Source organism: Planococcus citri, chromosome 5, assembly GCF_950023065.1.
Source record: "Planococcus citri chromosome 5, ihPlaCitr1.1, whole genome shotgun sequence".
Taxonomy (NCBI): Eukaryota; Metazoa; Arthropoda; class Insecta; order Hemiptera; family Pseudococcidae; genus Planococcus; species Planococcus citri.
Window position 1 is genome coordinate 28,930,607 of NC_088681.1, and position 25,788 is coordinate 28,956,394.

The 25,788-nt window shown below is 31.2% G+C and overlaps 2 protein-coding genes across 4 annotated transcripts in view; one reads left to right on the forward strand and one right to left on the reverse strand.

Annotated features, from left to right (window-relative positions):
- Nucleotides 1-16,208, forward strand: part of wdb (widerborst) — a 90,511-nt gene extending 74,303 nt beyond the window's left edge. For all 3 annotated transcript variants that reach the window (XM_065366556.1, XM_065366557.1, XM_065366558.1), the window contains exons 6-12: nucleotides 406-536; nucleotides 7,189-7,248; nucleotides 7,732-7,945; nucleotides 8,334-8,453; nucleotides 8,547-8,776; nucleotides 15,204-15,335; nucleotides 15,894-16,208. In XM_065366556.1, the coding sequence (XP_065222628.1) occupies nucleotides 406-536; nucleotides 7,189-7,248; nucleotides 7,732-7,945; nucleotides 8,334-8,453; nucleotides 8,547-8,776; nucleotides 15,204-15,288 (840 nt within the window). In that variant the 3' untranslated portion in view covers nucleotides 15,289-15,335; nucleotides 15,894-16,208. The remainder of the gene's footprint in view (nucleotides 1-405; nucleotides 537-7,188; nucleotides 7,249-7,731; nucleotides 7,946-8,333; nucleotides 8,454-8,546; nucleotides 8,777-15,203; nucleotides 15,336-15,893) is intronic.
- Nucleotides 16,209-18,880: 2,672 nt separating this feature from the next.
- Nucleotides 18,881-25,127, reverse strand: LOC135847129 (solute carrier family 25 member 45-like). The gene is made up of 7 exons (XM_065366563.1): nucleotides 25,024-25,127; nucleotides 24,416-24,850; nucleotides 24,212-24,327; nucleotides 23,838-24,102; nucleotides 23,652-23,763; nucleotides 23,407-23,534; nucleotides 18,881-20,979 (listed from the first exon to the last, which is right to left on the reverse strand). Exons 2-7 carry the CDS (start codon nucleotides 24,468-24,470, stop codon nucleotides 20,738-20,740), a joined length of 918 nt encoding a protein of 305 aa, XP_065222635.1. The 5' UTR covers nucleotides 24,471-24,850; nucleotides 25,024-25,127; the 3' UTR covers nucleotides 18,881-20,737.
- Nucleotides 25,128-25,788: the final 661 nt, after the last annotated feature.

Genomic DNA, 25,788 nt, shown 5'->3' on the forward strand with positions numbered 1-25,788 from the left:
TTTTTTAGTACAAAAATTTTGTTACTTTGTCTCGTTGTACTCTTTATTTTCTACGCAATATGACTTAGAAATGCTTTCCTTTATTCGCTGTAGCGTTTTTATTTCTCCTTGGAATTCATTTTGAATTTTGTATGGATTCTCGAAAAAGTATACTATAGGGGGAGTTCTGTTAGTTTACCGAATTAGATATTGTGATCTGATTGGTTACAGAAATAAAAATTTGGAAAATGTGACGTGACGATGAAGATGACAAAATTAAGAGTTACTTATAGAGATGTAAAATTATTGTTTGCTGGTATTTTTAGCTCGTGGTTTATATTGTGTATTAATGATAATGAGCAACAGTGAACTATAAATTGATGGACGATTAATTAATGTTTTTTTTTCGTTTCAAATTTGTTTCAGTTACTAGAATTGTTTGATAGCGAAGATCCTAGAGAAAGAGATTACCTTAAGACTGTTCTGCATCGTATTTATGGGAAATTTCTCGGCTTAAGAGCGTTCATACGTAAACAGATTAATAATATTTTCTTGAGGTAAGTGTTCCTGCTCGGATCGTGATACGTAAATTATAAATTTATTCGGTTCGATGATACGATAGTGAAGATTTTGAAAAAGAGTAATGAAATAATCAAAATGTACTGCTGTAGAAATTTATCGTTGCTATTCAGGATTGAAATCGAAATCTGTTGAAAAATCACTCTGAGAACAACCTGTATGAAAATTTACAATTTTCTTTTTTCAAAAACATTCGCCATCATTTTCAGAAATCAGCCCAAAATAAATTTTTGCTTGATAAATTGCAACAGTTCTTTCATTTCTGTAAAAAAAAAAAGAATTTATTCCATTTAATTCCATATTTTTGTTACTCTTTTTGGACTGAGCTGATTTTATTTTGGGGGAAGAGGTGAGGAGGGACTGCTTCTATATTTGATATAGTAAGATTTATTTAAAATGTCAAAAAATTATAAAAATAAGTGATTTTTCACAAAAATAAAATCAAAAAAACATCAAAAAATACACTATTAGATTAAATTTTATATGTTCGATTTCAATTTTCAATTTTTTGCTGAAAAAAATGAGCCAAAATGAAATTCAGAACTTGTAAATTCGGATAAAAAATATCTGTGATCGTTTAGATCGATTTGGGAACAATTTTCCAAAATTCCTTTCTGTTAGTTTGTTATCCAAAATTTTTTCTCCAACGGTTGAAAAAAAGAATGAATGGTTCGGTTGTTTACAGTTGCGTCATGGTGAAAAGCTTAAATTTCTTTTACAGCCTATTTTTGAGTACAGAATCAATTGATGGCTCTTCTGAGCTAATCTAGAGCCTCTGGTCGGTTTTTGAATTTTTCAGTTCTCAAAAAAAAAAATCGAAATGAGTATGGATTTGAACCGACTCTGCTACAAATTTTGGAAATATTGCCAAATTCGATTAAAGGAACCACGAAGTCGGCAAATTCGAGTATTCGTGTGCTGAATTTCATTTTGGTGTTTTTTATGTCAATTTTTCTCAAATTAGTGGACTCAAAAATCCGTTGAAGGTTCCAAGACGACTCGATTCCACAATCAGTCGATTTGAGTGATCAAAAAATACAGAACACATACAATTTCAACTTTCTTCTCTTATTTTATCTAATAAAAAATGTTTCGTGGAAAGTGGGCTGAATTTGAGGTTTTAAAAATTAGCTTAAAATCGAAAAATGGAATTTAATCAAGAATTTGATCTGCTGGTGCATTTTTAGATGCTCTTAATTTTTCTCTGTCCGATCCAAAAATGTTCCTGGTGGTTGAAGTGCTCTCATGCTGAAGCTAAAATATCAGATACTTAGGCCTACTCAGAAAAAGTCATGAACATCGGAAAATTATTCTCATGAAAACAACAGAATTTCAATTTATTCTGAAACATTAATACATATTACAAAACTGAAGCCTCTGCTACTGGAGAAATTGAGAGGGAAAAACACCGGAAAATTTTTTTCCAGAATGGGACGAAAATTCAAAAAAAAATTAAGAAAAATAGCTCAAAAGGATTTCTGATGAGATTATCTAAAGAAATTTAAAATTCTAAATCGTTGTCAGACTTAAACATTTCGTTTTTTGTAATCTAATCTTAAAATGATGAGGATTTTTTCTTCATTGAAATTTTAAAAAATACATAAGAACAAAACGCTGAAAAAAATTGAAGAATTTTCAATTGTTTAAAAACGTTTTCATCAAAAATTCGAAAAATTGTAGTATGTAATACTTACTTATATCGATTAACACAGTAAAAAATTATTCATTAAAAAAAAATTAGAAAAAATGAAGAAAGTTGCGTTTTGAATTGAAAAATGAATGGTTTAATTCGTGCTATAGAACACCTTCATTTTTTTTCGTCTCCATAAATTTTCCTTGATTTGTCCTGTCCAAGTTAGGTTTGGTTCATGAAGAAAGCCAAAGATGAAAAGTAAAATTAAATCGATAAGGATGCTTCTATGACTAGTACATTTCGAGATCGGCATTCTGGAAGTTTTGTCATCCAATTTCATGGTTCTCAATGACGTGTAAATTATGTACATACACTCGTGTAGCACTCATCGGATTCATGTGTTGGGGAGAAACATGTACTTACTTGTGGTTAGATGAAATACCACCTCTAAAAGGGATATGTATCCTAAATTGGGAAAATATTTGATGTTTGGTCAAACTCGAACGTATAGTGGTTAATCATTCGGTCGTACTTATCCGTATCTTTACGAGCAAAGCGAAATTAAAGGGACCAGGGGACAGGTAAAGGTATAGGTATATTTAGGTACTTGTTTACGTAACTTTATGGCGTTTAATTAGAGTCCGGCGAGAGAAAGAGACGATATGACTAGTACAGTTTACTATGTCGAGTTAAAAGCAGCAAATTAACACGAATGAGGGCAGGGAGAGCTGGGATGCGTTCGAATGAAGAGGTGGAGGAATTAGGAACTTCTCGTATAATATACGTACGGTTTTGCTAAGTAAATAATCTCCAAGTCGCATCGGTATTCGACGGGGCAGATCAAAGAGAGAATTTGAGGGCGGTTTCCTACGATGATCGCCTTCAGTGTCATTTTGCTCATAGTACGAGCGTGAAATTGGCCGATAACGAAGTTTAAACGACGACGGCGAACATCGCTGAGTAAAAAGCTCGACTCGCAATCGCGAAAACATCATCAGATTGTTCGCCAAAGCGAAAGACAGAGGGCAGGACGTCGCTTTTAATTTTATTTCAAACCCTTTTACTTCGGCGTGAACCTTTGTCAACGGTAAATGGGTTATCGTTGTAATGTTATTCGAGCTTTATTCAATTATGAAAATAATTTGCGGCGATGGTGCGTTTTTTTTTCGTTTGCGACGACGACATCGTCGTCGTCTTCTTGAACGCTATCGATGAAAAGGTCTTTTCTTATTACGTAGGTAGAAGTACGCGATGATGAGAGAACTTGGCATGAGCCGGAACGACGATCGGTTTTTTAGAAAAATCAAGATTTACTCCGTAAAGTTTTATTGTGTATGTGTATGTAACGAAACGTTGTACAGAATGTCCTTGTCAAATGTCTGCTGTATACTTTTGTGTATAGAATGCTTATCTTAACTTTCGAGGAGGTTGCGGTTTTTGAATGTTTTCGAGTGAACAATTTTTTAGATGTGGAATGTGAATACAGTACATGGTATTATTTTTCAAGGTGCTTAAAAGAGCTTCTCCAACTAAATTGCGTACCTTTAGAATTGAAAAGGCATTTGAGAAAGAGAATTTTAAATAAACCACGAGTGTTTATTTTTTGAAAAACAAGTTTCAAAAATCTCATTTTTGACACGAGTGGTGGAGTTCTGAATTTTAGAAATTCGCTAAAAATCGAGAAATAAATTGAAAAACCAAAATTCTATTTCGTTTTTATTTTACCGACCCTTTCCATAAATTCAAGTTTCGTGTGTTTCGAAGCCGAAGGTTTGGAAAGGTACCTTTTTAGGCACGACAGATGTATAATTTGAGCCATACGACGCGACGTGTACATTTTGTACGAGTATGTACTAACGTTCGAGGAACTTTACAATATCCACGTGTGGTATTTCATGCTTGTCTGGAAGTTTTCGCACGTGCGTTGAAAATTAAAAGGATCTGCGCTATCGTGACGGTGATATATTTTTTTCATCGACTCCGAATTGTCATCTCGAATTGAAAATGACATTTTAAGTAAATGAATTCGCTACGATGAGCTCTCGCCTTTATTTTAGAAGGGTTCTGTTTCAAAGTAGGCTCAAGTGCGTTGGCGGGTTCGCCCTGTTGCGACTTCATCCTGCTTGTGTTTATAGTGGAAGATTTTTTTTTTTACCAAGTGAAGTACACTGAGCCGGCTTGAAAGTGTAGGTCGCCAGGAACTGGCACGTAGGTGTTTTGCTAACTTCGGCTTCGTGGGGTTTCAAAAAAAAAAAAAGAGTTGAAATTCCCCAAGTGAGCAGGGGAAAAAAATCTCTGAAACGGAAGAATTTCCGAAGTAATTGACCGCTAGAGATATATGTAGCATGCCAATTCGGTATTTTTCATCGACGTAGGTGTACTCGCGTGTAATTCATACAACTTTATGGTCATTCGTGTGTAACGAATTTGGGACGATAAACGAACGAATCTGTGTCGCTTCGGTTTCAAATGTGTGCTTTTATTTCGAGCTATGAAAAGCCTTAAAATATAGAAACTAGGTGAAACTTCCATGTTTATGTACCTATACCTGTCAATTTTTTTCTCCGTGGTTTGTTAAATCGAACTGTAAGGAATACTTGATACCGAATGGGATAACTTACCTTCTTCGTCGTGTCTTTGAAGAAATGATGGAGGTTCTTTTCCTGTTCTCGTTTGATGATTCATTCAGATTTCTCGTTTTCTTTCATATTTTTCGATCAGATAACTGAGGACCTTGAAAAGCTCTGTATCTTATTTAAAATGAAATTCCATACAAATAAAATAGTAAATAAGGTACCTATTCTGAACCAAAAAATTGTAAAAATTGTCATAAAAGTATTTAGAAATAACGAAAAAAAAGTCGATTAACCTACATGAAAAATTGACGAAAAATTTCGAAAAAAATGGCAAATTTTCCGTGAAAATCCCTGAACATTTTCTCTTTTTAAAATGAAAATTGAAAAAAAAAAACAAGAAATTTCTGGAAATTGGCGAAATTAGGATGAAAATCTGCAGAAGTCTCGGTAAGATATCTTGAAAAATTCTGAAAAATTAAAAAAACAGACGTAAATGGAAAAAATTTGGAAATCCCCCCTTCCCCCCAAAAAAATGAAATGTTATTAGATTTATGTGAAATACAAAAGAATGGCCAAAAAGGTACAAAAAACTGGCGAAATTGTCATGAACATCTAAATTGGTAAAATACTATCAAAATCCTCGAAAATCACGAAAAAAGCAATCTACTGTAAAAATTGAGAATTGACAAGAAAACTTTTGAAAATTGAAAAAAAACAATGGATTTTGAAAATTGAGGGGTGTGTATTTCACCAGGAAGTACGTATTTTGTCGTTTTAATCAGAGAGTTCAAAAGTAGGGATTATTCAATGAGTTGATAGCAATATTTTTCATTGACCGACAAGCTTAAATTTTTCAAAATTAGTGAAACTGGTACATAGTTTTTGATTTGATGGACTAGAAAATGACCATTATTGAATCTCAATTTAGAATCCTGAAAAATGTATTCCACTTCTTTTCTGTTCTACCCTACTTTTCAAAAAAAAAAAAAAAAAAAAATGTTGATATTTTAAACTTTGCACCTTAATGCGAATTTTGAATTTATTTTAGAGGCTGCTTTTTAAAAAAAATCAAATGCCCAATTTGTTGGGAAAGTTCTTTATTTTTCTGATTCTTGGTCAATTTTCTTTGTTTTCATTTTGGGATTTCTCACAAGATTCCACATTAGCAAAAAGAAACATTGTTTGCAGCATTAGAATTTTTGTATGATGCAAAATAATTTAGAAACTTCGTCTTCTTTTCAAATTAATCATTTATTCGATATTTGAATTTTTCATTTTAGAAAATTACGTTAGGTTTTATCGTTTGTTTCTTACAATATTTTTAAAAGGGATTTGTTTTTACTTTTTTTTTTGAAAAATGTAAATTCTGAGTTTTTTGGATTTTTTTTTTGAATACCATTTTTTTCCAATGCAAACTTAATTGTTAAGTATTGATTTTTATTTTGGTTAAAATTTTGAAAAAAATATTCAGGGTGTTTCTGAAATTTGTCTGTCAAATTCAACTACAATGACGTAGACAAATACGTAACATTAAAAGAAACGAACTAAGAAAATCAGTTATGACCAGTTGCATATCTTTAAAATTGAATGAGGAAACCTGATTTGAATATTTTCAACCTTTCATGAACCTTTAAATTTTGAAACTTCTTAATTTTCAAATCATATTTGCCCCTTTGATTTCGATGATAAAGCAGCTTGTCATACCCATCTGCTGTTTAATTTTTGGCGAACAATTCTTGGATCACTCTGTTGATATGTACCTAATTAGAAAAAAAAAAAAAAAATGAACATTTTACCATAAAATTATGAATGAACACTTGGATGGTTTTCTTTTGCTTCTTTCATTTGTATAAAATAATGATCTCTTTTATTAAAGAAATGTGGGATAAGCACACGTACGTAAGAGTGAGCTTTCATTCAATTATTTATAAATTTTAACGAATATGAGTATATCTGCTATTTTCATTCTTCTACGTAAATAAAGGTTAGTAAAATTGATTTTCCATGTACCCACCTTATTTTCTTTTGATGGGTTTCAAGCTGTATGCGTTCTGTGTGGGATGAGATTGGATTTTAAAGGTCTGTAGCGTCGTTTTTTCAACGCACCAAGGTAAAAAAGGTCTCCGCAATGGCTTTACTTTTTATTGCTTTCAATGACGAGTGTCGTATTACGAAAGATAATGTGTAAATTTTACATGAAACTTGGTAAATTTTCCACTTCCAGGGCAAAAAAAAATCCTACCGTGTGGTTGTGCGATACCTACGTACGTAGAAATGATGGGATTTATTTTATCCGCATTAACTCTTTGACATTTTCCTCGCTATCGTTCTTACGTACTTATACGAATTATAAAACTAGATGCGAGAACATTTAATTTAAAAATTTCGCGAATTAAATGTTTTTTTCTGTTTTAATTTCAGGTTTATTTATGAAACGGAACATTTTAACGGAGTCGGAGAATTACTAGAAATATTAGGCAGGTACGTAAAGTGAAAATTTTCCTTATTTGCCTTTTTTTTTCTTACTCGCCGAGTTTTTGCTTTTGTAGTGCACTCGAGTACCTTCATAAAATGGATAGATAAGGTTGATATTTCATATTAGGAGGTATATTACTACATTGCCTTATTACGAAGAGTAATTTCTTCTCTTTCTTTCTTTCGTATCTTTTGTCAGTCTGATGCAGACTCGCGTGGCATTAAAAAAGCGATGCCCGCTGGCTGTTTTTATTAGATTGTCGTTTTATTCGTGTGCACGTGTTCGATGCAGCACGTATTGTAAGTCGTGCACTCTCGGTCGACCATTCGACTGCGACATTAATAGAAAATTTCTAACTCGAACAAGGGATCAAGTTTGTAGAATAGGTAGAGGTACTACGCAGAGTGTAAGGTTAAAGCGCCAGAATCGTAAGATAGTGTAATTTAATCGCCATGTTTGAATAATTTTTAATATTTTTATTGTTTCAGCATTATAAATGGTTTTGCGTTACCTTTAAAAATGGAACATAAACAGTTCCTGATCAAAGTATTGATTCCATTACATAAAGTAAAATGTTTGTCGATGTATCACGCCCAATTGGCGTACTGCGTGGTGCAATTTTTGGAAAAAGACGCAACCCTGACGGAACCGGTTGTCAAAGGCCTGCTCAAGTATTGGCCAAAAACGTGTAGTCAAAAAGAGGTCAGTTTCGAGTTACGATTTATCGTTATTATTGCTTAAAATCATTTCAGTTGGGTCGGTACTGAACAGAATTTTGAATAAAATGCGCCCCCCCCCCTTGGAAATTGGTTATTATACACCCTTTTCCCATTTGGTTTCCAGTTCATGTAATACGGTAATAAAAAAAATTAATTTTTGAGAGATTCTCCTATTGAGTTGAAAAAAATTGAATTAGAACTATTTTATTTTGCAGTCGACCTCCCCCCCCCCCCTTCATTTTGGGGTTTTGAATTAGAAATTTTAGGGGGGAAAACTTGTGGAAAGTCCTACGTTGATTCAATTCATCCGAGCTCAGAATGTATGAATGAAATCGTTCACTAATAAGTTGATTTTTTTTTTTTGAAAACAGGTGATGTTTTTGGGAGAAATGGAAGAAATATTGGATGTAATCGAACCTACGCAATTTTTAAAAATACAAGAACCTTTATTTAGACAAATCGCTAAATGCGTTTCAAGTCCACATTTTCAAGTAAGTGATGAAACATTTTATGATTTAAAAAAAAAACCTAAGGGTAATAATATCAATATAAGCTTGTAATCGATTTTCTTTTTCACGATTCAGGTGGCCGAACGTGCTTTATATTTTTGGAACAATGAATATATCATGAGTCTTATAGAAGAAAATAATTTTGTAATTATGCCAATCATGTTTCCGGCACTATATCGTATCAGTAAAGAGCACTGGAATCAAACTATTGTAGCGTTAGTTTATAATGTTTTGAAAACTTTCATGGAGATGAATAGTAAACTCTTCGATGAATTATCCGCATCGTATAAAGCTGAAAGGCAAAAGTAAGTGAAGAATTTAAGGATATTATTTTTCTTTGGGATCGGTTTTTAATCGAGTAATTGTATATCTACTCGTACGTTACCTATGTAGTTTAATGTACTTTTAAGTATCGTATAGCGAAATGTAATAAGTTACTTTTTAAGTATTTTGGGAAGTAGAGGTGTAAGTTAGTGAAGATACTCTGTGATCGTTTGACGATTCGGTGATAATTCACTGGTTCAAATTCGGGTGCATTTTTACGAAGAATTTTGCGATAGGAGAAAATCTGGGATGTAAATTTTTGGAGATATGATAACGAAGAGTAGATAAATTTGTACGAAAGAGAAGTGAAAGGGACTAAAATTCTTATAAAATGGTGATTGGATAATTGTGTGTGGATAATCTTCATTTTGGCTTTCAAAAAACACGTCACACACTTTCCCCTCCCTTCTCCTGTAATTCATTATTTGGGGGGGAGGTCATTTTCCGAGAATTGTTTCCTGAAAATTGCTCAAAAGTTTCGTTTTGTTAATGAAAATGTCCAAAAATTGCCAAATAGCCTTGCCGTTTTGCGATTTATTGTCTGAGTAACTTTTGCCAACATTTTTCAAAAAAAGGTCACCTTTTTATCAAAAAATTACAAAAAAGTGTCATAATTTTGCCAAAAATGAAGAATTCTTGCTTTCTACAAAATTGAATTGTCTCTTTTTCCTGACAAAAATTTGGTAAAGGTATCTTTTTTTTTTGGATAGCAATAATTGCCAAAAAATCCCTCATCATTAGATTTTCATTGGAATTTTTGTTATTTTGTCTTTTTTTTCACGTTAAAAAATTTTGCTCGCTCATGTCTTTCAACTTTTTTAGCCCTGAAAAAATTTGAAATAGTGAGATTTGATGATGTCGCACGTGAGGGGGAGTAAGTAAGTATTGGTTCGAAGTGCCCAAATTTTTACCACTCCATCGTGGGATCATTTTATTTCAATGTTTTACTATAGTCTCTGTCATATTTAAAAAAATGTAGAAAACCTTCGTTTATTCTTTGAAAAATGCACTCGAATTTTGAAACATGCGGTTTTAAAAACCGACGTGTAGAACTCGGAGTATCGCAGCCGTCCAACGGCAGCCTTTTTACTTCTCAACAATCACTAAAAAGTGAATTTTTTCACCAGTACAGCTCAAAGAACACGTTGACATGAATTTTTGTAGATCGGATTGGATGAGAAATCCTGCTGCATCGTTGGGCAAATTCTTCACCGGTAATATTAATATCGAATTAAGGGAGTTTTCTTTATCCAATTGAATTATTGTGAAATTTTTTTAAAAACAAGACCATCGGTTATTTGTCATTTTGTTCGGTCTGTTTGAGCTTCCTCTACTTGTTTACTCGTCCATGTGCTAAATTTTTTGTGATATCAAGAGTCAGGGTGATGTAAATAGGAACTTGAAAAAATGCGATTTTCTTGGAAGTATTTTCAAACTAATAATTCCCTATGTAGGTAATCGTGTTTTAAAAATAATAACGTTCGATATGTATTAGTTGTAAATTAATAATTTTGAAGATAGATTGAAAAAAAAAAGGAACATCGATAAAATTTCCTTCTCATTTTCGTCCTTGCGAATCGATCGAGTTTGGAAATTATTCGTTTATAGTCATTTTTTTCAAATGTAGGTAGTGTTTTTTTCTCCTCAAATAAGGTATTTAAAATGGAGGGCTTCCGTTGAATAACCATACGAATAAAGGGGGCGTGCAACTTTCCTCGTTCGCGCCCCCATAATACATAATTTCGTGCTTGTATAGCGATGTTTATTCATTACGTTATCATTGTTTAGGATTTAATAGGTTTCGCAATTCGACGCTTAGCGAGTAAAAAAATTTCGAACGAATTTTTTTTCAACGAGTTTTGAATTTGACCTTGGAAAAAGCTTGTGTAGAGAGATTCGATGTCGCGTATTTTTACACGGTGAACTAAACTAAACCGATGGCTATGCCGAAGCAGGAAAAATAGATTATCGATAAGAATTGCATTAGCGAAGTTTTACTCGAAATTTCATACGTCGAATATGGTGGGGGTGGGGGGGGGGCAAAAATCGAGCAGGAAAGAAAATTCATTGTTTCGCCTTTATCGGCAGCGTGACGAGCGAGGCGTCGCGTTTGTTCTTCGAAGATTCTTCAACATTTCAGAAAAACTTTTACGATTAATTTGAACTTATTTATAATTGCGTCGAGTGCTTTTGAAATGGAATATTCGACGATAAGTTACTATTTTTATAAAAACAAACGGGAGTGTTAGTGTGATTGTGTGTTTGCTTTTTATTTATTTCTCTTTTTCTCTCTCTCTCTCTACTGTCTTCTCTATTATTATTTTTTTTCTTTCGTGTGTACTGGCTCTATTATTTTCCTTTATTTGATTTCAAAGCTTTGTTACGCTTTAAGAAAGCTTCGTGAGATCAAAGTTTATATTTTATAAAGTGTACCTTTTGTAGGTTTCTCCGCACAAAACCGCAAACCGCTTTTTAATCGGGTTCGATAAATTCATGTGTGGAATTTGAGCAAAATTTCCATTTCGGGGAGTTTTTTTATTTCATTACGAAAATCTATTCTTGATTTTGAAGAGATTTTTTGAATTGCATTTTTGGAAATTTTGTGGAAGTGATGCGGTTTTGTGGTTTTTGATTTTGAGGAAATGAAGATCTTTGGTTATTTTTTTATTTTTTTGAGTGCTGATGGGGGAATTTTTTAAAGGAAAGTGGTAGCTTTGTGGAAAATTGTATTTTTTATGATTAATTTTTTTGGGAACATTTTGGTTTTTTTTAGCTTATACCTATGTATTTTTCTGAGCTTTTGATTCATTTTTGATTGTATGTGATGGGAATACAATTTTAATTGGGTTTGTTTTGAAATGGTAAATTTTTCCCAGACCAGCAGATTGAATTTCACAAATGAATTTACCAACTGAAAATTTCTAAGATCTCATTAAAAATCAATCGTTATTATTTCTGAATAAATTTGGAAAAAATTGTTGAAAGAAGAGCCAGAAGAAGTGCTTTTTAAAATTTGATAGCGAAAGAAGAAAGCAATCTCCTCCCCCCCCCCTTCCTTCTCATCCTCTCATATGCAAATTTCTGAATCGGTTATTTTTTTTAAAAAAAGATTTTTCTTCAAAAATTTACAAAAATGTTTACGATAATTTTGGTTTTGGAAATTGTGTTTTTTATTCAGTCGCTCTGATGACTGAGAGAAAACCCATCTCGTTCTTTTCTGGATCGATTTTTAATATTAAAAGCTAGTGAAGTACTGCCACGAATCATCAATACTTAATTTTTCCATTGCTCGTCATCGTATAGTACCGTACCGTCCTACGTAGGTCTGTAGGTACTTAACGAAAAGACAATGGAAAAATTCACTCATCGTTGGTTCGCGAATCGCGACACGGTGTTCGCAAGGTTCTCTACCAAATCGATGTAATATATGAAGAAGAATAAAAAAAACACGAAGACGACGATAACGATGATAGATGTAGCAGAGCAAGAGAGATAGATAGAGTGAATGTATGTGCGAGCTCGAAGCTGGTGAAAAAATTGTTTATGCTTATAACATGTTCGCTTATGATGTTTTGTTTATATTTGTTTTTCTGTGTACTTTCTTACGGTTGCTGGGCGTTTAATGAACGTTGCCTACACAAGGGCGCGTGTACTGTGCTATGTACGATGTAGATGTACTCGTACATAGTATGTATGTAGTATGTCGGTTGGTATTAATTTGCGAAATCGTTTTAACGCGTTCGAGCGAACGTGAACGTTTCGCTGGAATACTAAACGCTGTGCAAACGAAGGAAAGAAAAAGAAAACACATCGAAAGGAGGGAAAACACGCAACGAATACGTCTCAAAAAAAAAATGGGAAAAGTTATATCGTTGCTAGTTTTTTACCTCCCATTGGTGTCTGTATAATTGATTTGTGTTACGTAGCCCGGGAGAAATTAGGATTTGGAAACGAATTTGGTTTTATTTTTGCTTCAAAGTGTTGGAAATTTTTTATGATTATTGGTTGTATGGTGGAATCTCAACTTTCTTGGTTAACTGGCGTCCTCGTGTGATACAAATATTTTTTGGAATTTTGCTGGATTTTTTCAAAAATTGAAATAAGATGTGAAAAAATACTCCAGACTACTACTAGTGTACCTATTTCATTCATCTCTAGTTCGATTACGACTGTAATGACCAAAGAGTCCAATTGAGACCATCATGTGTCACAAAATATGCTGAATCATGTTCAATCAAATTTTTTTTAAATTTTTAACTGAAACAGAAATTGAAATTATGATTTTTTCTACATTTTCTCTCGAATTAATTCTTCGTTCAATTATAATTTTGCCAAAAAATGACATTTTTGTTGTTTTTTAAGTTGAGAAAGAGGGGAGTGGGTAGTTTTTGTCTGAAAGTATTTTTTTCATGTGACTGGCATGTGATTGGTACCCTGCCCTGGAAAATATTCATTTCAAGAACTCTAAAAAAATGTTATAATGTCCCAAATTTTTTGATTGATTTTGTCAGAATTTCTGCAAAATGATAGATAATTATGTATTTTCAAAATTCGTTTCGATTTTCTGTTTTTATTTTTATTATGTATTTTTCATCCATTTTCGAAAATTTTTTAGTTTTTTTTAAAATGAATTTTGTAAATTTATTTTTGTTGTTTTTCTTGGGGGAAAAATTACAACAATAAACGTAATTAAAAAAAAGTTTTTTTTAATGAAGTAATTATTAAATAGTTTTTGCTTTTTTTACCATTGAGAAATACTTCAGTTATTGTTTTACCATTTTAGTGGTAGAGGGTTTATATTTTCAGAGATCATTTCTGATGTTTCAGCAAAATGTAAACATTTTGTTCTTCAAGTGTTCATAAATTTTTTGTTCATCATTTCAATTTTTGATTTCTCTGATTTCTCTTCAAAAAAAAAAATTTTCCGACTGTTTTTGTTTTCAAAATTGAAGTTTTAAAAATAATTTTCAAATCTTACGAAATTTTTAGATTCAATTTTTTTCAAGTTTATTATGAAAAAAAAATTTCAAACTGTTTTTTTTTAAAAGAATGTTTTACAATTTGAGACGCTTTTGAAAGAATAATTTTGTTTTTATTTGATTTTTTGACTTTTTTGATTGATTTTTTAAAAAGTCAAAATTGTTATTTTTTCAAAACAATTTTTCAAGCTTCAAAGTTTTTTTCAGTTTGTTTTCCATTTTAGAACATTTTTTCTTCTTCAAACTGGGTTCAGTTCAAAATTCTGTTGTCATCTCGTATCTCCTTCCCCCCTCTTCCCTCCCCCACCCACAGATTATAGGACTTACTTACCTAAATTTCTAACAATAAGTTACTTTGTTCAATGAATTCCAAAATTTTGAGCTATAATGTTAAATTGTATTTTTGTTGAACTCTTCATGCTCTTTTCTCTCGTATGTAGCTTACACCTCAGTCATAGGCTCATTCCATCGTTTCTTGACCTTTTTTAAAGTCTGTAATTATTCACCTTCAGAAAAAAATACATTAGTTTTTTTGGAATTTTACGATCAGTTTTGAAGTATTTTTGCTTCGTTTCAGTTTTTTCATTATCACAAAATTACTTTTTTTTTAATTTTTCAAAATGTAGAGTATAAAGTAGTCACTTTATTGATCACAAAAATGTTTCAGCTTTTTATTATTTGAAATTTTTTTCAATTTTTTTTTTCGTTTTCTGAAAAGCGTTCAATGTGATTTTGAATGTTTTTTAAAAATTTTTTTCAAATTTGTCTGAATTTTTCGATTTTTCATTTTTTAAATTCAACAAAATTAATCAATTTTGGAAATTATTTTTTTTGGCATGACTTTTTTTTTCTTTTTTGAAGAAAAAATCTCTTTTTCTGTTATTTTTCCAGGAAACATAATTTTCATGATTTAAAAATTTTCCCCCCAATTTCAGTTTTGTTTAGCTTGTTTTAAATTCAGAGCATATTTTTTCTACTTCAAAATTCTGTTATTTGTCGCCTCCCTCTCCCGTTCTAGGTTCCAACTCACTTTGTACAATGTACATGGTTTCATTCAAATGAGTTCTAAAATTGTGGGGCATTTGGTTGAACTTTGAACTATTCTTTCGCTTACGTATTTTCCCCATAACACTTGCATTTATAATTTCTCCTCAAATTGCTTTCTGGTAACTCTTTTGATTTTTGGTAGAAATTTCATCTAGCCTTTTTCTGGATGACCGCAAGTGAAGTGAGGAAGTTGACTTTCTACCATATGAACCAAGCTTTTCATCAAAGATTTGAAAAAAAGAACATGAACTTTCTCTATTAAATATTTTACATATTTCTCATCCCAAATTACTCGGGCTATTAACACAGCAAACTCCCAACAACCGACGTTAAAGTTATACTAGCTAATTTTTTATTTGTGTTGTATGGCATTGTGTTTTAGGGAGAAAAAACGTGAAAAAGAAAGAGACGAATTATGGAAAAGACTGTCCGAATTAGAAATTTCTAGTAAATCGAAAGGCGATTAGATTAGAGAATAATTATCAGTTTAAAAAAAAGTTTTAAAGTAATTAAGGTACGTCCAAAGAATATTTTTACAAATACGACGATTACGATATAAATACCTACTATAATAATTTCTAAAACGAGTATTTTACGAATGTTACGTCATTCATCGAGATTCGACTCCTTGTTTACGATTTTTTTTGTACGATAAAAAATATGATTTTTTTTTCAACTCCCAATTTTTTTTCTACTATACGCGTGGTGACTTGTGTGTGTGTATAAATTTTAATATTTCACTGTTATTGTTGTGTTACTATTTCTTTTTTTTTCTTTTTTTTTTTAAAGTGTAAATTAGAGATTTTTCAGCATTTATTTTATATACGATGTACTACTATTTATTGGAAAACAAAAAATAACAATTTCGTAAGTTCTTCAAAGCATGTGGATTATGCCGGGGATTTCTTTCTTTCTTTCTTTTTTTTTTTAGCTCTTTTTGTTTTAAAGCGGTTCTCAAGCTTGAGAGATGTAGCTCTTTGGTGTTTTATTTTTAGGCATTTTTTTTTGTTCTTTTCTGTTTTTCTGTTCTTAATCGCATTTTAATGTTGTTATTTTTGGTTTTGTATAACAGGTTGAGTACACACGGATCGTTTTCAATTGAGTATTATGTGCTTTTAGAGAGAAGTTCGAAAATGTTGTTTTTTACTCACGATATTTATGTATTACGCTCCGTATCGGGTAATTTTTTATCTAAATATCGGGGTCATTCGCTCGACCGGTGTGTGATGTAGGTCTAGAGATACCTTTACCTACCTATCGTATCAATCTATGTAGAATTTCGATGTCTTTGGCGAGGCTCGACCCGCAAACCGAGGTGTTTTTCTCGTATCTGTATAATCTAACTACCTACCTATTTCAATATTAGACAATATTTTTACAAAGCGTTTGTTGTGTAAAGTTTTTTTTTTTTCTACGTACCCTTTTGTTACCAGCATTGAGCATAGCCAGCAAATATGGCAGAGAGCGGCTTCGATTTATACATACGTGTTTGAGAACCGCTGGATTTGACGATTGTGTGGTTTTATTCTTTTTTTTTTCTTTCTCGTCTCTTGTTTTATGTATTACTATGTTTACTACTACTACTACTTTTTTTTCCTGTGGCTAATTTAAATTTATTACGGAAAGGAAAAAAACGCGTTTTTTTTTAAATTGAAAAAAAAATTCTTATTTTAACGTGCTCGATTTTGTTTTGTGGCATTTAACGATTCTTATGTGATTTTTTATTATTTAAATAGTGCAATCGGTGTGTATATTCGTATTTTATAATGTTCCTTAAGTGATTTATACCTACATTTTATTATGGCGTCTTGACGTTGTGGTGTGCAAAATGGAAAATTCTGCCGGCTTTTTACTTTATGTATTTTTTTGTCATTTGTACTGTTGCGACGGCGAACGTTTCTTCTTCTTTTTCGGCCATACGATGTGCGGGTGTGTTGGGGTGTTTTTTTTTTTTTTTGCTCTTCGAGAAGTGCGATTGGGATGGATGGTTTTGTGTGGGGATGTTTTTTTTGGGGATTTTTTCGGTGTCTTACAGGGTGTTTTGAGCTTAATTTTTATGCGTTTTGGATCGGCGCTGATGATCAATGAAATCGATCAGTTTTATGATTTGATGACGATATCGTTGAATTTTTTACGCGGGTTTTTGATTTGGATTGCGAAGAGATTCAAAATACGTGATTTTTTTTTTGTAGTTCGTTTATAGATCTAACGAAGATGTTTAATTTGACCCGTTAGCTGTTGATTATTAATTTTAGTTCTGAAAGAAATTGGAATTTTTCACGTTTAAAGGGATGTTACGGATCTCAACGAATCGTTATTTTTATTAACGAACTTCTCGCGAGGAACGATTCTTTGTTTTAGTTTTGATTCATCTCAAATAATCTAAAATTCGTCTCAGTTTGAGATTTTATATTTATTCGAATTACATTATTCTTTCGATCGTTTGCGAACGATTTGGTTCTAAAGATTTATTGCTACAAAAATTATTCGATTTTAGAAGTATTTATTTGAGTGTATGAATCACTCAACCCAGTGAAAGTATTTTTATTTGCATAAATCTTATTCGATTGAGGTGGCGAACGATGATAAAGAAATGATCAGCTAATTTTCAAACGACGACGTTTTTTTTTTTAATTTGACTAAATTTTTTACATTTTATTAAATTTTTAAGACGTTGAAAAAATGAATTTTGAAACAAAGGAATCATTTTCAGCTAGGTACGAATCATTCGCGAACGACACAATTGTTGTGGAATTAATTAATTACCCTCGAATCCGTGTAAAAATATCCCATTTCGGTCTCATTTCAAAGAACATGTTTCAAAAGAATCGTTCGCGAATGTTCGAATCATTTTGTTTTTGTCTAAGTATGAATGTTTCATATGATGAACATCGACTCGTTCGTGAATTATTTTTGTTGTGAAAATCAAGTCGTTCGTGAATGATTCAGACTCAGTCAACAAAATGGATCAAATCATTCGCGAACGATTCCTTTGGAAATTGCATTCAAAATTGTTCTGTGGTTATGGAGTCGTTCGCGAATGATTCTTTTGTAAAACCCGAGTCGTTCGTGAACGATTCACTCAACAAAATGGATCGAATCATTCGCGAACGATACCTTTGAAAATTGAACGCAAAATTGTTCTCTGGTTATGAAGTCGTTCGCGAATGATTCATTTGAAAAAACCAAGTCGTTCATGAACAATTCAGTATTCACCCAACAAAATGGATCGAATCATTCGCGAACGATTCCTTTGAAAATTGCCCGTGAAATTATTTTCTTCTGGTTATGGAATCGTTCGCGAATGATTCATTTGAAAAACCGAATCGTTCGTGAACCATTCACTCAACAAAATGGATTGAGTCATTCGTGAACGATTCTTTTGAAAACTGAACGTAAACTCCTTCGCGAATGATTCGTTTGAAATGAATCAAGTCGTTCGTGAACGAGTCATTTGCGTACAATTCCTTCGAAAAAATTATTTTTATAAAAAATACTGAAGATTTAATTTTTAAATGACAACAAAACTAACGAGTAATTCGCGAACGATCATGTTTGAAAAATATTCATTGAGAATACAAATTCTTTAAGACAGTCAAGACTCATTTGTAAAATTATTGCTTTGGCCAGTAAGTGATCTAGTCGTTCGTGAATAATTCTTTTTTTAAAATAAAGTATCGCTAATACGATACGTTTCTCGAAAGGTGAATCAGTCGTTCGCGAACGGTTTTCTAGTCAAAAAATATTTTTGTGTTTGAAGAACGATTTTTTCGCAAAAAATTCGTACATAATCGATGCATTCTAAAAACATATAAATGAACAAGTCGAAGTCGTTGGTTGGTAATTTTTTGCATAGAAGTGTTTCAGGATACGATCTGAGTCTTAGGTGAACGTTCGATAAATATGAATTTTTCGCGAATAAATTGCTTCAAAATATTACTGAACGAAACATCACTTCGTTCAAAAAATTTATTGAGTTGTTCTGTTGAAATTAATTTATTTATGTATCTTTAATTCGTCGACCTGATTTTAAATGCAACGTATAAAATGAGGTTTGAGTTTTTCAAAAAAAAATCAAAAGTAATTTTGTCGTGTTTTTTTTTTTTTTTGAATAGATAAATTGCTCGTCGTGTCGTACTCCGTAACAATCTATGACTTTTAATGCCTTTCCAGGGAGGGTTGGAAGAGAAGGGATTTTGAGAAAATGAATTGTTTGAATCGATTTCGACGGATTTTTTTAGCAGTTTCGAATTCAAAATGTTCATTCGAGGAATCAAATGAAAAATCGAACTCGTTAATTTTAATTTTACGTACCTATTTTCAAAATGGTCAATTTTTATTAATTTTCATGTACTTATTAAATAAAAGGAATTCATCGTCGAATATCAATATAAAAATAATCAAGTTTGGAAACGCCTCATTTTTTCGGCGATTTCCCACTTGTTCCCACTTTCATGATTTGGATCAACGCGTGTACTAAAAAAAAGTTCCTAGAAAAGGTTTTTGAACTTGCAATCAATGGCTTCATTCACACCGGGTGGTAAAAATTTTCAATAATGTTTCACTAAAATGTTTCTCTTTAATTAGGTTGTCATAAAAGCCTATTACGACGTGAAAAAAAAATCCGATGAAAATTTAATGCCATTCGTTACAACGTTATTGGTCGTGAAATTGGAAAATGCCGAGTTAGGAAGGAGACAGGGGGAGATTGAAAGTACCAACTTATTGGTCTAATTTTATAGCCTGTTAAAGGCGACTGGGCTAAAAAGAAAAAAGAATGAACTATGTGTCAAAAGCATATTAATCGAAAAAGGTACGTGGCCGGAATTTTGTTCGTATATACGAAAAAGAAGAAAAATAAACGTAGGCAAATGGCAATTACATACATTGGTTGCTGTACAACTCGTTTAAAAAATCTACAAATTAAACCGTTGCCCTTTCGTTTATTACTTATTCGGTCATTTTAAAGGAGCCGAAAAAGTATTGTACTGAAAAATATATACCTACGTGTAATTTATAGATTCAGCGGAAATTTTTTTCTAGTAGATCGTTCATTTCTAGAATATGCATTACTTGTTACCTTATATACGTGTGTATCAGAGAGTATGTAATAAATTGAGTAAAAAAAAATCCATGAAAAATATCGAAAAGGAAAAAAAAAGGTTTAAATTTATGTAATTTATAATCACCCTTTTTATTAGTATATAACGCGTCCTTGTGATAGTTATGTTAAATAGTTAATTTAATGTGTAACGAGAAAGAGTTAAAACTCCTGTGTAGTTGTACTTTGAAAATAATGTTTTAAAAATAACGTGCTAATCGTACGATTAGGCGAATTTACGATTAATATTTATTTTTATTTTATATTAATTGTTATTACATCATTATCATTATTGTAAACTATTATTATTATTACTGTTACGATTTACGTTTTTTTTTTCTTTTTGTCATTACTGTTTTTATTTTTATCGTCTTACAATAGTTACGAAAAAAATACAAGGGATACTTTTTTATTCGAATGTGAAATATATGAGAATGAAAATTTCACCCAGTCAAGTCTTTGTAAAATATAAATCTATGTTGCTTTATAATTGATGATGATTTTTTCCTTCGTTCTCGACTTATTTTTTTCTACTTACAATATTGTAAAAATCTCTCAAATGGTAACACCGACAGATAGACGCGATTTCGTGTAAAATTTTAGGTACATTTTGAAAAATATTTTATTTTTTATTTTAAACTATGACGTCGCGTGTTGATGGAAATTATTTAAATTTCATTTCCGGCCTATCTAGAAGTACTCGCGTGGTACTCGAAGAAATAAAACTCCAAATATTGATTTTTTTCCCTCCTCGTTTAAATACGTATTATGTAATGTATACTTTGGTAGGTATGCGTACATTACAATTTCGTGCTTTAAAAATACGCACAAAGTCTTAACGTTTGCTCGTAAGTGACGAAACAAATTAAATTGACCGGAAATGCTCGAACAATCGCTATCCAAATACCTTTGTAATAAGCTCTAATTCCATATTGCTTGTAAGTCTTTACGATACAGTCTGTAATACCGGAATACCTTCGGTTTTTATTGTAGCAGTCTGACATGAATCGGCTTTTTATTACGTCCACGGGATATGCCAAAATCCACGTTATTACTCCTGTAAAAAGAATAAAAGTTGAGCGTTTGCAGGATCAAAGTATGGCAATTTGAACGAATGGGATTTTTTTTTTTGGAAGATAGAAAGTTTATTCAGTTGAAAGTATAGAGAACATTGAAAGAGATGATGGTTTCTTCAAATGTGGATTTTTTTATCGAGTATTTTTGAGAAGTTGACGATTTCTCAATATAATCAACTTGATGGGTATTTTCAACATTTTCTGAAGTTGAGCTTTAGAAGAATATGGTGAAAAATTAATTTTGAAATCGATCGAAGTGAATCCTTTTTTTTTCTAAATTTGACTGAAATGCTAATTGAAAAGTAAAAATTGATTTTTTTCAAGAAAAAAAGGGGGTTTGCAGTCACTTTTTATTGGTTATTTTTGTTAGTTTCAGTGTTTCGTGCTTTGGTGAAAATTCGAATATTTTTTTGAAATTTTGACAATTCAAATAGATTTTAAATTTAAAGATAAAAAAAATATTGTGAAATTTTTCTCAAATTTTTACGTTATTTGTTGAATTTTAGTTCAAGTTTTCGTGTCAAAAAAATGTAATTTTTATGGGTTATTTTTCACTTTAAAGCTTCGATCATGATGGATGAAATTTTAAAAATCAAAACTTTCATGAAGTTTTGAGGATTTTTTTTTGATTTTTGTTTTGGATTATTTTTATGATATTTCGATTGAATTTTACAAATTGGCATAATAATGTTTATGACTTTTTTGAATTTTACAATTTCGAGACTTTAAATTCTAGGATTCAACAAAATGATACAAATTTTAAAAAGTTTTGAAATACATTTCTTTTTTTCCTAGCTTGACCAATGTTTATCAAATTTTTAGATTTTATTCGGAATTTAGCAAAATGATTTTCCTAATTTGTAAAATGTTGACTAATTCGTCTATTTTAGAATTTTTTTTTTCAATTTTTAGTGGTGTTAATTCTAAAGATTTTAAATTTCAAATCAATTTTTCAATTTGAAAAATGATTTATCCGTCTTTTATGTATTTTATCAATCTAAAATTAATTCATAATTTTAGAATATTTTGTCTAATTTTTATTCGTTTTTAAACAATTTTCCTGTCTGAAAATTTTCTCGAAGTTTATTTGTTTTGAAAATTGGTGAGTTGGTAAGTTGACAAATTTTTTACGTTATTTCAATTTTTTTTCTTATTTTGAAATTGTTGAAATTTTGATTAATTTTCAAAATTTTTAGGAGTAAAAAATGTAAAAGCGATTTCAAAATTTTGTGTTTTGAGGCTGAGACTTTTTCTCATTTTTGCAACATTTGTAAAATTATGGATAATTTTGAAACACTCCCGTGTAATTTTTAATTTTGCAATTTTGTCATGCCCACTTCAAAATTGAGTTAGATACGAATTTTTCAGTTGAAAAAAAATTTTTAATTCAAGAATTAAAACAAGTTGACGAATTGGCTATTTGAATAATTCTGGAAAAGTTTGTGATTTTATGTTGTTGTTGTTATTTTATCTTGAGTTTTGACTATTTTAGTATTCAGATTTTTCCAAATTAATTTTGAAACACTCCCGTGTAATTTTTAATTTTGCAATTTTGTCATGCCCACTTCAAAATTGAGTTAGATACGAATTTTTCAGTTGAAAAAAAATTTTTTAATTCAAGAATTAAAACAAGTTGACGAATTGGCTATTTGAATAATTCTGGAAAAGTTTGTGATTTTATGTTGTTGTTGTTATTTTATTTTGAGTTTTGACTATTTTAGTATTCAGATTTTTCCAAATTTTAATTACTTTATTCTTGTTAAAACGATGTGTAACAGTCAAAAAAGCATTGAAAGTATCAAAAAGATGTCAAAAAGCTACAAATTTTTGTGAAATTTTCCAACAAAAATGCATGAAAAAATAGATACATAAATGTTAAAATTGTACTAAAATGATGCAAAAAAAAAAGTGTAGAAATCTCTAAAAATTAGTAACGATGCCAAAAATGCATGAAAAAAAGAGCTGAACTAGGTAATGTAAGAGTTTTAAAAAAAGCATAAAAATCACAGAAAATGAGTAAAAATATTGATAAAATTTCATCGAATGTTATTTTTTTTTAAAAAAACGTGAAAAAATGGTCGAAAATTTGTTAAAATAATGTTAAAAAACATTCTCAAAAAAATTAAAAACCCTGCAAATCACAAGAAAGTGATCCAATTTCAATGAAAGCTGTCAAAAATGAACGAAAAAGTGCTGAAAATTTTTTAAGATTATGTACTTGAACACGATCAAAAAAGTATAAATGGAAATTAAAAAGTGATAAAATTTCATTAAAGTTTGCCAAATTCTATTGAAAAGCGCTTTCCTGAGTATAATGATCCATCCAATATCTCAAGAGACGAGAAAGAAGAAAAGTTTGAAAATTCAAAACATCAGATTAAATTCCTATGAATTATCCATCATTATACCTGATAATCCACCAGCAACACCTTCGTATAGAATATGAGTGAATCGATCCTTCGATCTATCTCGAGTTTTTAACATACAAGCGATATGTTCATAAATCACTGCATATAAACCGTAAGTAGGAACATCTCTAAAAATAACAAAAAAGTATGTTCTAAGAAATTCTGATTTACAAAAATTATTTATGTATCTATAAGGATAAGTGTTGGAGTAATTTTTACGAAAAAGATTGTCAATATTTACCTACCTATATAATAATATAAGGCCACCGTGATAACACCCTCGTACACCATTCGTCTTGAATAACTTCTTTAGACAAGCATTCGGTGTCAATTTCTTAGTATTGATTTTCGTCACACCTGCATTCATAGGATGAAATCGATTAGAATTTAATGATGATAATTGAATTAAGCCATGTTATCTCGTATATTACTAGAATCAGCCTGCAAAATTGTTTTAACCAATTCAATCGGCGTGTTAACTAACGTTGCGACAGTTCCGCCTATACATCCAGCCACGAAACAATCAAAATGCCAGCCTTTGTAAATTGTCCCATACTCGCAACAATTTCGATGATGAGATTGGCCTTTCATTTCTTCGATCATTCTTAAAGAATTGCCGTAGAATCCAAAATATAACGAGTTCAATACTCCGGTTGTCCATAATGGGTAACTGAGACCTTTGAAAAAGCAAGGCATCTGAAATGATCAACACGCAGATGTAGGTAGAATGGAATTAGGGCATTGAAAAAAAAAAATCACTCGGTATGTAGATTACTAGGTACAGGTAGGTACATATGTGACTTACTCCTTCACGTTTTACCATTTTTACTGCTTGATTGAAAGCTGATCCGAAATTTGGAGTCATTTGCTGTCGTACTTTTATCGTCTCCATCGGATACCCTACTGCTGTGCTGCATATTCCTGAGGATCAAAATATTCCTGTATAGGCTTTCAGGTAGGTATTTTTTTTGTTTTGTTTAGATACACGAATACTATAATTTTTTCTTACCTGAAACCCATCCTGCTGTGAAATCTTTCCATGATAGAAATTCGATATCTATCATTTTACCAAGTACGAGAGATGAACAACTTTTACGGAAAATTAGCACCAAATGAGAACATTTCGAGAGCGTGATAGTCAAGTGTGATGATATAGTCAGACACAGAAGAAGCTTTTGTGTAGAGATAATGAGCAGATAATTTTATTTTGGGTCAGAGTTCACCTGTCTATATACTGATAACCTGATGGAGAATTTTCGTTGTACCTACTCGTAATTATCGTCGATTACTTCATTTTTTTGATCGAGAAAACGAAAACGCTTCATTGGTGAATCCAGCAGATGTCTCGAGCTTCTTCTTCGGTTATCACAGAATGAAAAACTATTCATATTGCTATCGCAGGCTACTGGCTAAATCATTTTCTACATATTTTAGGAAATGGTAACTGAAAAAACATAATCGTTTGTAAAATTTACCACATTTTTATTCCAATCTTAAAATGTACTGGAGTAGGAAGTAGGTTCGGCTAAAAATTCGTTGAAATGTACAATTTAGGTATGCCTAATAATTATCTTTATTGTTTTAGGTTTAAAAAAAGGTTTGTAAAAATGTACCTACCAAGAATTGTAAACAGGTACTAAGAATTTTCATCTTTTTAAAATTATTCAAGTAATGTATCAAACTGTGGGAGATGAATTTTCCCAACTTCATGTCTGATAATTTTTATCAATTTTTCAAAGCCTTTGCAAAAATATGTCCTGCGCACGTGAATTTTCCTAACAAGGTCAATTCAACGTTTGTGAACTAGGGAAGGCTATATTGTACACGAACTTTCAAGTAGAAAAAAGCACGTTCAAGTTTGGAAAATTTTTAGTTTTTTATTTTTCCATCGATTCGTTTTTGTTCATATTTTTCGAAATATTTTGTAGGTAATTTGCACTTCTTCCGCAATTAATTTTTGTTTTTTTTAGTGCCTTGTTTCCTCTTTTCTTCAATACTACATATTTCATTCAAATCTAAATCAAGTCCAGTTGAGGAGCTAAGAGTTTCTCATTTTAAATTAAACATTATCATAGGTCAACTTTGAACTTTGAAACGTTTTAAGGAAAAAAAAACAGTGGTACATATTTACGAAACAAAAAACGCTTTTTGAGTTTTTGCCCAACTGGGAGCTAATTTAAAAATTAATTATTGTCAATAAACTGATTTACATGACACAGGAGGCAAAAAATAATGCTGTAAAAATTATCTAGATGTAGTGATGTACCTAGATTTACCTATTCAATCAAATTCAGAATTTCGGAAGTCAATTAGCCGGTAGGTAGTCGTCTAGTCGATTACAGAGTGTTTAATTCAATTGGTGGAAATGGTGGTTAGTGCTGA

Coding starts and splice junctions, on each gene's coding strand:
- LOC135847129 (XM_065366563.1), bottom strand. CDS start 24,470: ATGATAGATATCGAATTTCTATCATGGAAAGATTTCACAGCAGGATGG. Junction 24,328..24,415: donor CACAGCAGGATGGGTTTCAG/GTAAGAAAAAAT, acceptor TTTGATCCTCAG/GAATATGCAGCACAGCAGTA. Junction 23,535..23,651: donor GGCCTTATATTATTATATAG/GTAGGTAAATAT, acceptor TGTTATTTTTAG/AGATGTTCCTACTTACGGTT.